The sequence below is a fragment of the Macaca thibetana genome, chromosome 1 (genome assembly GCF_024542745.1).
Source record: "Macaca thibetana thibetana isolate TM-01 chromosome 1, ASM2454274v1, whole genome shotgun sequence".
Lineage (NCBI taxonomy): Eukaryota > Metazoa > Chordata > Mammalia > Primates > Cercopithecidae > Macaca > Macaca thibetana.
In genome coordinates, this window is record NC_065578.1 from 176,389,444 (window position 1) to 176,403,120 (window position 13,677).

The following is a 13,677-nucleotide window of genomic DNA, read 5'->3' on the forward strand; positions in this document are numbered from 1 at the left end:
ATGAAACACATTTGCAACAGTGGTCCCCATAAGATTATAACGCCATATTTTTATTGTATCTTTTGTATGCTTAGATATGTTTGTTTAGATATGCAAATACTTACCATTGTGTTGCAAATGCCTATCATATTCAGTGCAGTAACATGACTTGCAGCTTAGGCGCAATAGGTTGTACCACATAACCTAGGTGTATAGCAGGCTGTACCATCTAGGTTTATGTAAGCACACTTTATGATGTTCACACAATAATGAAGTCACCTAAGGATGCATTTCTCAGCATGTATCCCCACTGCTAAGTGATATATAGATATACATAATATTTTTAGTAAAATAAATTAGCTTTTCCTACCAGGAATCGTCTAATTCATTACCCAAGAACTCAGGATAATTCAGGAGTGTCTACCTCCCCCCCAAAATAATTGTTCTTAACAGACCTGAAAGACTTTTAAAAACCATTGTCTTTCCTGTGGCCATGTTCTACACTCTCATAGTTTCCTCCTTACATTTGATGATAATCTCATGTTCCTTAATTTAAGGTCCTTTTTACTAGGTGGACATCAGCAGAAATTCTGAAGATCTGGGTAACCATTAGCTTTCATACAATAAGCCATATTTCCTAAACCACTACTACCAAACCACTCTACTACCTCTTTTTTCTCAGACTGTCTAACTTTTCTCTTTTAAACTTCATTACTTTCACTACTCCTGTCTGAGCACTTGTCAGGTTTATAGCACCTCCTGTAAGTGCATTCATGTATTCATTCATCCAAAAATGGTTCAAGTGCCTCATGTGTGCCCGGCTGGATACACAATGGTAAATAACCTAGTCATGTTTTACTCCATGACAGAACTTACCATCCAACAGAGGAATCCCAAGAATGCAAGAGCATTCTGAAACACCCTAAAATTTAAAAGTTATAAATTGCCATAAAAGTCATAAAAGTCTCACTTGTTTCAATTGTTAGTAACCCAAAATAAAAATGCATTCTCTGTTAAAGCCAGGAATTACTTGAGCCACATTTGAACTCTGTCCTGCATCAATATCTGAGAGTTTTAACATCTCAGCCAAAGGTCTCTCAACTTTCTTACAAAATTATATCGCTCTCTTGTTTTCTCTCCAAACTCCACTTTGTCTCAACAACTTATTTAAATTGCAGTCTTTGTTTTCAAACATCAATACATGGTTTTCCAATGACATCATCCCGAGACTAACAACATTCTGAATTCACCATAAAAACTCCCTTCTTTTTTTCAGCTTTGTCACTATCTCTTCTGTGGAACTATCTTATTCATTTTCAAGTTGCACTCGTGAGTAAGCAACAATCAAAGAAAGCAATCAGCCAAAATCAGAGAGATGCCACAGGAGCCACGAGGAATGGCTGTTTTTAACACTAACTTCTAAATACAGATGGCAAACTAAAACACAAGATCAACTTAGAGACAACTTTTTTCAAAGTGTTGGACAAAACAAACTAATTTCATCCAGAGAAATAAGGAAGCATAATCTTATCTGCTTCCAAGCCTAAGCATTTTCATGATTCTTTTGAAGTGGGCTACTTTGTTTCTTGAAACACTCTAAATTCTGAATATTCTAGACCTTTCCACTTTAAAATGGGCCACTGTAACCCCAAACTACATTTGACACATTCAGTCATGAGTGACTGGTGCATTCTGAACTATCTTGAAACAAATGATCACTGCATCGATAAGTTCTACCATTAGTATTTAAATAACAAGTTCATTTTGGTCCGTAAGTTCAAACAAATAAGTATGTTTGATATCCAGTTAAATCAGCTTCATAAAGCACATGATACATATTTAGTTAAATCTGGTCAATTATAATTAGAGTGAGAATACTTAATATTTATTTAGTGCTTAATGGGCCAGGAAGTATTTTAATATGTTGTATGCATTAACCTATCTAACTGTAACCACAACCTAAAAGGTAGGTATTATATGTAACCCTGTTTTACAGATGAGGATGCATGGCAAAGTCAGAAAAAATAAGATGTCCACCATCACATGGTTAATAAGTAGCAGAATCATGATTCCATCTTGGGAAGTGGCCATCTGACTCTGAGTCTGGGTCAAAAGCAGCAGGTGGTGCCAGCATCTCTCAAACAACAATTCTGATGTTCTAAACTTTTGACTCCAACAAATACAATTTAACGCAGATTTTATCAATGGCAGCCCTAAAATTGTCTTTCTCCCCCAAAAAACAGTTATAAAAGTTGAGTGATAAAATCACAGTCTAAGGAAGAGCGTAATTCAGCTTTCCACCTTCAGCGGATCCTCACTGCTTCTAAGCAATCATTGCATTCAACTCTACTTGACACATTAAAGCTGTGCCAAGCGTGACTTTCCTCAAATCACTCTACACTCCCCATTCTAGTCACTTTCTACAGTAGCAGTCTGTGGTAAGTTGCACCCACCTTTTTGTTTTCCATATCAACATTCTTGGTATCTCTACCTACTAACGTTTTGCTTGCTAATGCTTCTGAGGAAAAAGTCAGAAGTTCCCTCTCAGTTCCCCATTACCTGGTCACGAACCTTCCGTAACTCACTACTGTAAGTAAGATAACATCAAAACTCCTACATCTCACATTTCTACTCTGCTATGGTCTCATCCCAATGTACCTCTTCTTCCTTCATGAACGGATGATCTGTTCCCATCAAACTTGTCTAGGCATGGTTTCCCAAACATGCTCCATCCTTTCTAGTCCAATGCCTTCAATTAGGCTGTTCTCTTCACCAGGACTACCTTCCGCCCCTTTAGAGACCCAACCACCTCAACCACACCCTTTCTTTAAGGACATGCCTAAGCCATTGATGTCCACTGTCACCCGCAATGATCCTGCTCCCTCAGCCCTGCCTTCACCTCTCTGACCTGATCTTCTCCCAGTCTCCCTCCCACTCTTTCTTTGTGCTCCAGCCACATTCTCCTACTTGCTGTTACTTATCTTGCTAGGCAAACTCTGCTTCAGAGCCTTTCTACTTGGAGTGCCTTCTGTCCTCAGATACCCTCAGAGATGCCTTTCTTAACCAAATTTTTGGAACTGCCTTTGTGACAGTTCACAATACACACACATATACACACTGCCCCATTCTCTGTCCCTAGTTTAGTTAGCACTTGTCATTATCATCATCTGGCAGGAGTATCTTTTACATATTTACCTTGCTTTTCATCTGTCTTGCTAAGTAGAATGTAAGTTTTGTGAAGGTAGGGATTCTTGTTCATTTTGTTCTCTGCTGAAATAGGCAGTGCCTAAAGAGTGTCTACCACATAGTGAAGGCTCAATAGTTATTTGTAAAATGAATTAATGAATAAATAATTTATTCTTATGACTCTCACTGTACACATTGCCTGCACTGTCCATTTATCATACATAAATATTAAACTCTATTTAATGATATGCTGAAGTTTGTAGGGGTAAAGTATACTGTTGTCTGCTACCTCCTTTTAAATGCATCAGAAGAGTAATTTTTTGGTAAAATGGTAATTATAGAATCTAGGTGGCAGTTATATGATGTTCACTGTATAAATCTTTCAACTTTTTATACATTGAACATTTTTATAATAAAATTTAAAGAATAATAATGCTTTAGAGGGGTCTTCTCTAACTATACAAACTTCAGTTGCCCACCAACTGTTTTCTACTGCATACTTTTATTTTCTTCACAGTATTTCTCATTAGCTGATGGCGTGTTGATCATTCTTTTGCTCATCATTGCCTGTTTACTTTCCCTATTAGTATGCAAGCTCCCTGGAGAATTCCCAGGATACTATCACCTAGAATACTGCCTGAAACATAACAGTTGTTTAATAAATAACTTCTCAAGTAAGTCAATGAATAGATACCTCATGATACTGTTTATTATTACCTGTCAGTTTACACATGAAAGTATACTTTCCAAACAGATTCTTAGTTCCTTGAAAATTGTACTTTTGTGCAGTTTTTTTCACTATTTAGCAACATTTTAGGAGCACAATAGAGGCTTACATTTTTCTCACATTAATAACACAATCTATTGACAAGTTAGTATTTTAAAATTATATAATACTATATAAATGATAGATTTTTATTCTTGCATTATTATCACTTAGCTTCCATATCTGTAAAATGAGAAGAACGGAAAGCTTTTGGGTGAAGAAGGCCAAATGAAAATAAGGTATTGTACTTCAAGTGCAAGCTAAACTTTGGGTACACAGGAACGTAATGATGGGAAAAACAGACACTGGAGACTCCGAAAGTGGGGAGAGAAGGAAAGGAGCAAGAGTTGAAACACTATGTATTGGATACCATGTTCACTACTTGGATGATAGGATCATTAGAATCCCAAACCTCAGTATCATGCAACACACCCATATAACAAACCTGTACATGTACCTCCTGAACCTAACGTAAAAAATAAAACAGGCTGAGTGTGGTGGCTCACACCTGTAATCCCAGCATTTTGGGAGGCTGAGGCGGGAAGATCACTTGAGGTTAGGAGTTCGAGAACAGTCTAGCCAACAGGGTGAAACCCTGTCTCTACTAAAATACAAAAATTAGCCAGGCCTGATGGCCCTTGCCTGTAATCTCAGCTACTCGGGAGGCTGAGACACAGGAATGGCTTGAACTCAGGAGGCAGAGTTTGCAGTGAAGCAAGATCATGCCCCTGCACTCCAGCCTGGGCAATAGAGCGAGACTCTGTCTCAAAAAATAAATAAATAAAAATAAAAATAAAATATTTTTAAAAGAAGAGAAGTATTCTTTCTAGATCACAGAATTTTACAAATTAGAAAGGAGCTTAGAAAAATTTAATCCAACCCTTCATTTTACAGATGAAGAAAATAAGACTCAGAAAGAAAGGATAACAATTCAAACATTCTGGAGAGCTATGAATGACAGAGGCAAAATGAGGGTCCATCCTCTCAATTCCCAGTTTCGACTCCAAGTGAGTAAAGCAGGGCCCTGGGAATCTGCCCAACTCCATTTGGAAGCTCCTGTTATTTCTCCAGCGTCTCCTGGACACAGAAATCACTCTATGTTGACTCAGTATTAACGTTTGCATGACAAAACTATGAAAGAGTTTTTGCTAATACTATTTTGCCTTGAAGAATTTGTTCACTCTTCACCAAATCTAAGTGCTGTTTTTCCTCCACTGGGTTGCCATAACTATCTTCAAGGCTTACATCTCTTCTCTCCTATTGCTCCCTCACCACCTCCTCTCTCTTACAACCTCTGTAAACATTGTAGAATGATCATCAGGAAGACTGGGATTCCCAGCTGAGGACAGAGGTTGGATAGCTGGGTGGCTTGCACAGGGCACTCCCACATGATCTGAGGAACAAGCAGGGGACTCTCCCCTTAGCCATCATGCTTACTTCTCTCCCAACTACCCCTGCAGCTCAAAGGATTATCATTCAGATAAAACTACCAAGAAGTCTGAAAACAGAGTAATGAAGAAAAGCCTGCTTGGATGACTGTTTTCTCAGGCACACTAAAAAAGTAGTTACATAAGCTTCTTTAAATTCAGGAATGTGGAAAGCCTTTTTAGAGCCCTGGGGATTACACATCTAGCCATAAAAAATGACAGAGGAGAGGAAATGAATGTTGTCCACAATATCTTCTCTTATCAGGAGTCTGTGTATCATGGACTAAAGTGACGAAAGAAAAAAAATGATTTCAGAAAGTCCAATCCATGCTTCCAAAGCTCTCAACAGACATTTACTGAGAGCCTATGCTAGCAACATGCAATAGCTAAGGCCTGAAGAGTTTAGCTTTTGACCAGCTCTACACGCTCTTCCCTATGATTCAGCAAAATGGATCTGCCAAGCCGTTTATCTTGCTGTGCCCCAGCTTGCTTTCTTCTTTCAAGACTCTGGCCTTCAGCAATCTGTTCTGCCCAGAATGCTCATAACTACTTTACTGATGAAATCCTCTCTTTTCTTAAGGTGTAATAACAGCAACAATGACAAGTAACATTTATATAGTGCCTAATATGTACCAGAAACTGTTCTAAGCCCTGTATGTATACATGAGTACATCTATGTGTTTATAGTATCAATATATTTAATCACTTATTTTGATTACTTTATAGTATTAACATACTTTTAATCACTTTCAATCACATATTGAATTATATGCTTAATATATAAACTAAATAATATGTAAGCATATATTGAACCATAAAATATATCAAATTATAATTAAATATGTTTATATGTAATATACATTATACTATATATTATCATATGCATATATTATATATACATAAATAAAATTAACTTGTTTAAACATAATGATTCCCTTAGAAGATATTATTTCTATTTTATAGGTGAGTAAACTGAGGAACAGAAGAGTTACGTGTTATTTTCCCAGAATAAAACAGATGGCAAGGAACAGAACTGGAATTTAAACACCAAACAGCCTGTCTTTCAATGCCAACGTGTTAACCACAGTTCACCGTTCAACTTGTTCAAAATCGGCTACTGCTATGGAGACATCCCTGGCCTCCTGTCACAAAATGATCGTTCTTTATTCTGCCTTCCCACAGCACTCTATACATATCTCATTGGTACTTATCTCACCGTCTGGGGATTTCTTTTTATCACATGTATGTATCTCCCTACTTCCACTTCTCATTTCAACCCTTACTCACCTCCTTCCCAGAGGGAGATAACTGACGGAAGAACTTCCTGTGCTTTATTCTCTATATTCCTTGAACAAAACATAATGGCTGGCGCACAGCAGATCTTCAATAAATGTTTGTAAAAGGAATGAATGAAATAGCATTAAAAGGGGTCGACAGAATTGTGGGGAGTGCATCTCTTGGCATGAGACAGAAGAAATGCTTTCTGCAGCAGGTGGAAGCACCAAGGAGTGCATGGACCAGAGCATCCTCAAGGTACCTAGGCCATTCTGATTGTATGGACTAGTCAAGAAGCTCATTTGGGCTAAGCTGGTTTCTAAATAGGTACACATTCATTCCATAAATGCCATCTATGTAATTAATTCTGTAGGCACATTTAATCAGTATTTCAAGTTTTCTGACCTAGAGGATTTTAGTTTACAAGAGGATAATGAAAAATTGAACATTATAAATAATTTAGTCCCAATGAATACCATAGATAATTATCACGGAGACTCAAAGGAGGAAGATTCATAGATTCATTAGGGATAGTAACAGGAAAGGCAACATGGAGTAGCTGAGAGTTAAGGGAGAGGTAGGTTGAGGTGAGTGGAGGTACTTGGAAAGTCATTCTAAAGATGTGCGGAAACACATTGTCTCTCCCAACAACAAGAAATTAGTATGCTACCCAGCCTTACACATACAGGCCCACCAGTTGTTTACATTTCTTACTATAAACTACTAAATTAGTTTCATATAGAATTCAAAATCCAATGAGTTTATTCTGTACGAAATAATTTCCCTAAGGTTTCATTATTCCAAAATAAACTATCAAAATTTCAGAAATGCAGCAAACCCAGAAAGTCAAAAATAACAATAACCTCCCATCATTCCTTCTGGCCTTTCGCTGCTTTGTCCCTACTTACTTGAGGATTCTCTGAGACGGAAATTATTCCCCCAGAGAGATTTATTGCTAAACGTGGTTTTGGAATAGTTTGAATTTTCTAACATTTTTCATTGAGTTTACTTGTTATCTCTCTCTCTCTGTCTCTCTCTCTCTGTCTCTGTCTCTCTTTCTCTCCACACCCCACCATTCCTCTCAGATTTTCCATCTTTTTTTATCCTCCCCAATTTTTTGTATTAAATCTGCCAATGGAGTCCAAAGGCATTGCTGAATCCCAAAGTCATCATTTGGAGCCACAAAGGAGATTAAAGCCTCAGTAGTGTTTGATATAATACCTCAACCAAAGTTTATAGATGTCAGAATAATTTTTAAAATTAGGACAAAAAGTAAAAAGAAAAACAAAATTTTCTCTTTAAAAAGCAAACATTCTAAAAACAAATAAATACAATTTTCCAAGTGTTAAACCCAACTTCCCAGAATCAATAGACTTTATCTAACCTAAGGTTGGAATATAATTCTGCAGTGTTACTTACTTGGTTGAAAATAAAAGGAACTTCTTTCTTCTCTCCCACCTTCATTGAAGATACAGGAAATGTTGCGGTCCCTAGAGTTTCATCCATGACATAATTGGCATCCATTAACGTAATCTATAGAGTAAAATGTAGAGCACAAAAATAAAATTTCCCATGGATCTTTGGAAATAACATCTATAATTTCCGCCACAATTTAAAAAATGAAGCTCTCCAATGACATTTAACAGTCATTTGAAGATCTCAATATTTAATTGGTAACAATACTTTTATCTTTTTCTTTTTTTTTAATTTTTGAGACAGGGTCTCACTCACCAGGCTGGAGTGCAGTGGCGGGATCTTGGCTCACTGCAACCTCCACCTCCCAAATTCAAGAAAATCTCCTGCCTCAGCCTCCTGAGTAGCTCGGATTACAGGCAAGTGCCACCACTTCCAGCAATTTTTTGTACTTTTAATAGAGACAGGGTCTTGCCATGTTGGCCAGGCTGGTCTCGAGCTCCTGACTTCAAATGATCTGCCTGCCTCGGTGCTCTGAAAATGCTGTGGCATGAGCCACAGTACCCGGCCAATCTTTTCCTTCTGAGTACTGGGTTTGCTATGAGATAATAATTTTTCACATTTTCCTGATTGATTTATTCAGTTATCATGTTTTCAAAAATTAAACTTTATCTCTTCTCTACTTTGGAATATGAGTAAGACACTAATGTAGAAAGTCAATACAAATATTTTGGGAAAAATTAATTTTCACTTTTCAAAAAGGTCATTTAAAAAATTTTTATTCTGTTATACTGGGATTCTCCCCTTTAGAGCAGAAAATATGTTTTCTCCAAAGCACGTGGGGAGGAGGGCAGTTTTCCCAACCCTACCTAACTCCTATATGTCCTGATAGACACTCATATTATTTGACAGACACCATTTAGATTCTAATCTACCAAGCTGCCCAGGCTAACTCCAGCTATAGCTAATAGGAACAAGAAGGCAGTAAAAGAACAAACTCAAGCATGTCTCTCAACATGAATCACAACCATCTAACAGCATCCAAATGGTTCACTTACCTCCAAAACATTTTCCTGATTAGGATCCAGAATAAATTCAAAGGTCTCATTCCACACAGGGTTTATATCATTATTGAAGTGTCTTGTTCTCTTCCTGCTGTCAGGGGTTGTAGAGATAAAAAGTTCCACATAGGGATCTGGAGTATCAACTACAGATAGTAAACACAAACAAGAAGGAGATAGAAAAGTGATTCATAGTTCCTTGTTTTTATTAATATAATGCTGTCAGTTTATTTTCAATGAATCTGTAGTGATGTATTTAAATGTCTGAGACAAGATAATATACACATAATAGAAAAACATCATAGGGTGATATTTTTACATATGTCGCTGTCCTTCATAATAGTCTTGTGAGAGAGAATTGTTTATTAAGTGATTTATTCAGAATTCCTCCATCCATCTAGAGAGGACAGGTTCACAGCAGTCAACATCTCAGTCAAGCTACTACAGGATGATAACAATGTCACCCAGCTAATGTCAGCATGACCTTCACCCAGGACTGTGACAGTGACAAGATCATGGGTTTAAAAGCAGAGACAAATTCACAGACCTAGCATGAACTCATTTTTGACAAAGGTGTCAAGAACATACATTGGGGGAAAACAGTCTCTTCAATAAATGGTTCTGGGAAAACTGGATCTCCATATGCAGGAGAATGAAGCTACACTCCTATCTCTTGCCATATACAATAATCAAATAAAAATGGATTAAAAATTTAAATGTAAGACCTCAAACTATAAAACTACAACAAGAAAACATGGGGGAAAATCTCCAGGACAACAGTCTGGGCAAAAATTGATTGAGCAATACCACATAGGTACAGACAATCAAAGCAAAAATGGGCAAATGGGATCACATCAAATTAAAAAGCTTTTTTGCAGACCAAAGGAAAAAAGTATCAACAAAATGAAGAGACAACCCACAGAATGGGAGAAAATATTTGCAAACTACCCATCTGACAGGGAATTAATAACCGGAATATATAAGGAGCTCAAAAACTCTGTAGAAAAACATCTAATAATCTATCCAACAAAATGGGCAAATGATTTGAATAGGCAGTTCTCCAAAGAAGACATACAAATGGGAAACAGGCATATGAAAAGTGCTCAACATCATTGATCATCAGAGAAATGCAAATCAAAATTATGATGAGATCTCATCTCACCCAGTTAAAATGGCTTATATTCAGGCAATAACAAATGCTAGCAAGGATGTGGAGGAAAGGGATCTTTTGTACAATGTTGGTGGGAATGTAAATTAGTACAACCACTATGTAGAATAATTTGGAGGTTCCTCAAAAACCTAAAAATAGAACTACCACATGATCAAGCAATCCCACTGCTGAGTATATTCTCAAGAGCAAGGAATCAGTTTATTGGGGAAATATCTGTACTTCTGTGTTTATTGCAGCACTGTATACAATAGCTAAGATTTAGAAGCACCGTAAGTGTCCATCAACAGATGAATGGATAAAGAAAATGTGTTACAGATACACAATGGAGTGTTACTCAGCTATAAAGAAGAATGAGATCTTGTCATTTGCATGGATGGAACTGGAAGTCATTATCTTAAGTGAAGTAAGCCAGGCACAGAAAGACAAACATCACATATTCTCACTTATTTGTGGGATCTAAGAATCAAAACAATTGAACCCATGGACAGGGCAGAAAGATGATTACCAGAGACTGGGAGGAGTGGTAGGGGTCTGGAGGGGAGGTGGGGATGGTTAATGGATACAAAAAAAAACCACACACACACACAACAGAAAAATGAATAAGACTTGCTATTTGATAGCACAACAGGGTGAATATAGTCAATAATAATGTAATTGTCCATTTAAAAATAACCAAAAAAGTGTAATTGGATTATTTGTAACAAATCAAAAATGCTTCAGAGGATGGACACCCTATTCTCAATGATGTGATTATTTTACACTGCATACCTATATCAAAGCATTTCACATACCCTATAAATATATACACCTACTATGTACTCATAAAAATTAAAAAGTAAAAAGGAAAAAGGAAAACAAATTGAAAATTTTTTTAAAAAAAAAAAGATTATATTTGTCAATGTCAGAAAAATCATCCTGGTTACTTTATCAGATAAAATAATGGAACTCATTGTGAGAAGAATATCACTTATTGTTATAGAGTTGCCTTGTATGATTATACAGATTGTGCACCGAACAACTTTAAGGGGTGGCACTCATATTAAAAATCAACATGTATTTATTATGGCAATATTCAGATGGAAATGAGGTGTCTCTAGGAAGTAACAATTTTTTTATTTTTTCTTTTTTGAGACTCGCTCTGTTGCCAGGCTGGAGTGCAGTGGCACGATTTCAGCTCACTGCAACCTCCACCTCCTGGTTCAAGCAATTTTCGTACCTCAGCCTCCCAAGTAACTGGGGTTACAGGCACATGCCACTATGCCTGGCTAATTTTTGTATATTCAGTAGAGACAGGGTTTCAGCATGTTGGCCAGGATGGTCTCGATCTCCTGACCTTGTGATCCACCCGCCTCGGACTCCCAAAGTGCTGGGATTATAGGCATGAGCCACCATGCCTGGCCAGTAACAGTTTTGTCTGTTTCACATAAATACCCACTTGAATCAGGGTATGATATGTGTGCCCACTGAAATAGAACAAAACAATTGCAAATAAAGAAAATATTTTAATTTTCTCCCATTACATATATACTTAGCAACAAAGTGAGTGACCCAAACCGTGCAAATATTGGTCACTCCTTTTTCAGGATTCCACCGAATCCTTTAACGTCTTATAGCACTGGACACACTATATTTTATGGATGAAATTATATATCTATCTGTCTTTTCCTACAAGACTTGTCTTTTCCTACAACACTATAAACAACTTGAGGGCAAATATCTTGTATTCCTCAGCTGTACATCTTGAGAAGCTAACAACAGAAAGCAACAATTACAGTATTTAAGGTTTCCTAACCTCAGGACTTGACTTTTCCATTTAACAGGTGCTTTTCCATGTGGACATTATAATTAATAACAAAAACAACAAATAACTAAGTAATGACTACAGGTATCTGTGCGAAGTACTTTACACACATTAGTCTCATTTAAACCTCACAATAGCGCTATAACGTAAGTACTTACTTTAGTGTCAAGGCAACAGGAACAGAGAGATGTTAAGCAGTCTGTTCAATACCACATAGCTAATAAGTATCAGGTCAAGATCTTGAACCTGTGTCATTTGACTACAACAATCATTTCTCTTATTACATCATGTTCCTCAGTAACAAAAATTAGATCATAAGGTACGGTATGGATTCTATAGAAAGAGGAGTTGGAATTAGAGGGAGAGAAAGAGAGGGTGAGAGCAAGAGTGAGGGAGGGAGCAGGGAGAGAAGAAGTACAGAGGTCCAAATAAAAATATCCAACAATTGAAAATAAAGGAAAAGCAAAAATAATAGTTTCTGACCTATTGATTGGGTTTCCCCAAAAAAAAATTTTAAATAGATGTTTTCTGTCAACAACAACTATGGTCATCAAAAAACATAATCAATGCCTTTCACTTAATTGTTCAGTATTGCTCCTGGTTCTTTATGTAGCCATCAGTTTCTTTAGATGCATGTGTATGTTTGCTGGCTGTTATTATAAAATGGAAGCATCTACAAACGAGGTATCAGCCTTTGAGACTGCCTTTAATTTTCTGGCTTAGACCTTACACATCATTGGTAAAGAGTTGTGGGGCAAAAGTGAGAGTGCGATATGAATGTGCAGGGTTCTTGTAAAAACACAGACCCCCACCTTCATCCCTGAAGACCCATTATCTGCATATCTGTAGTGGAACTAAGGGCTTGCAATTTTTAACAAAATAGTCTAGCTGACACTGATGTAGGTCATCTTCTGATCACACTTTTGATATCCTATTTTAGAGAAAAGGGAATAGCCATTCATTGTCATTTCTAACTCAGTGCTTATACCTCTCAACAGGACCAGGGAATACAAATCAGAAAACAAAAAGATTGACTGGGAAGGATGATAATACGAAACGGGCCAAAGAAGAAGAGAACATGTCATAGGGTAACATTATCACGTTTTTCAACCAGGAGGTGACTGCTTCTTTTCCTTAACCATGTTTCTACCGTATCACCAGCGCTCAGGATTACAAATCAGAAGTAAAACTCCATATTTAGAATAGCAGTTGGTAGAAAATTATCAAGAAAAATATGTAATTTGAAGGAAAGTATTCAATTAATGCTTCAAATTATGTGTTACGAAACATAGCCCTACATCATCTCATAGGGCCAGATTTTTCTCATAAGGCCAATGCTCTTTTTTTAAATCATTTTCCAAGAAGTAATAGAAAAAAAAAAAAAAACCAAGCCAAGCAAAAACCAGCATGGAATACAAGGAGTGCGTGGGAACCGGAAGCATGCAGATGGCAAACATCATTCATTCATTCAACAAATACGTGAGTGCCTGCTATATGCCAGGAACTTCTCATTCACAAGCAGTTTAGCCTTGATAGGGAGCCAAACACTAAACTGAAAAATCGGATTATGGAAGTGAGTCAAATGTTAATAGCCTAAT

At 37.0% G+C, this 13,677-nt stretch overlaps 1 protein-coding gene across 1 annotated transcript in view; it reads right to left on the minus strand.

The window, feature by feature from the left end:
- The window catches only part of PLA2G4A (phospholipase A2 group IVA), a 148,032-nt gene that overhangs the window by 76,148 nt on the left and 58,207 nt on the right, over window positions 1-13,677 (minus strand). Inside the window, exons 4-5 of the mRNA XM_050783287.1 lie at window positions 9,105-9,253; window positions 8,053-8,166 (exon numbers count right to left, since the gene is read on the minus strand). Of these exons, the coding sequence (XP_050639244.1) occupies window positions 8,053-8,166; window positions 9,105-9,253 (263 nt within the window). The remainder of the gene's footprint in view (window positions 1-8,052; window positions 8,167-9,104; window positions 9,254-13,677) is intronic.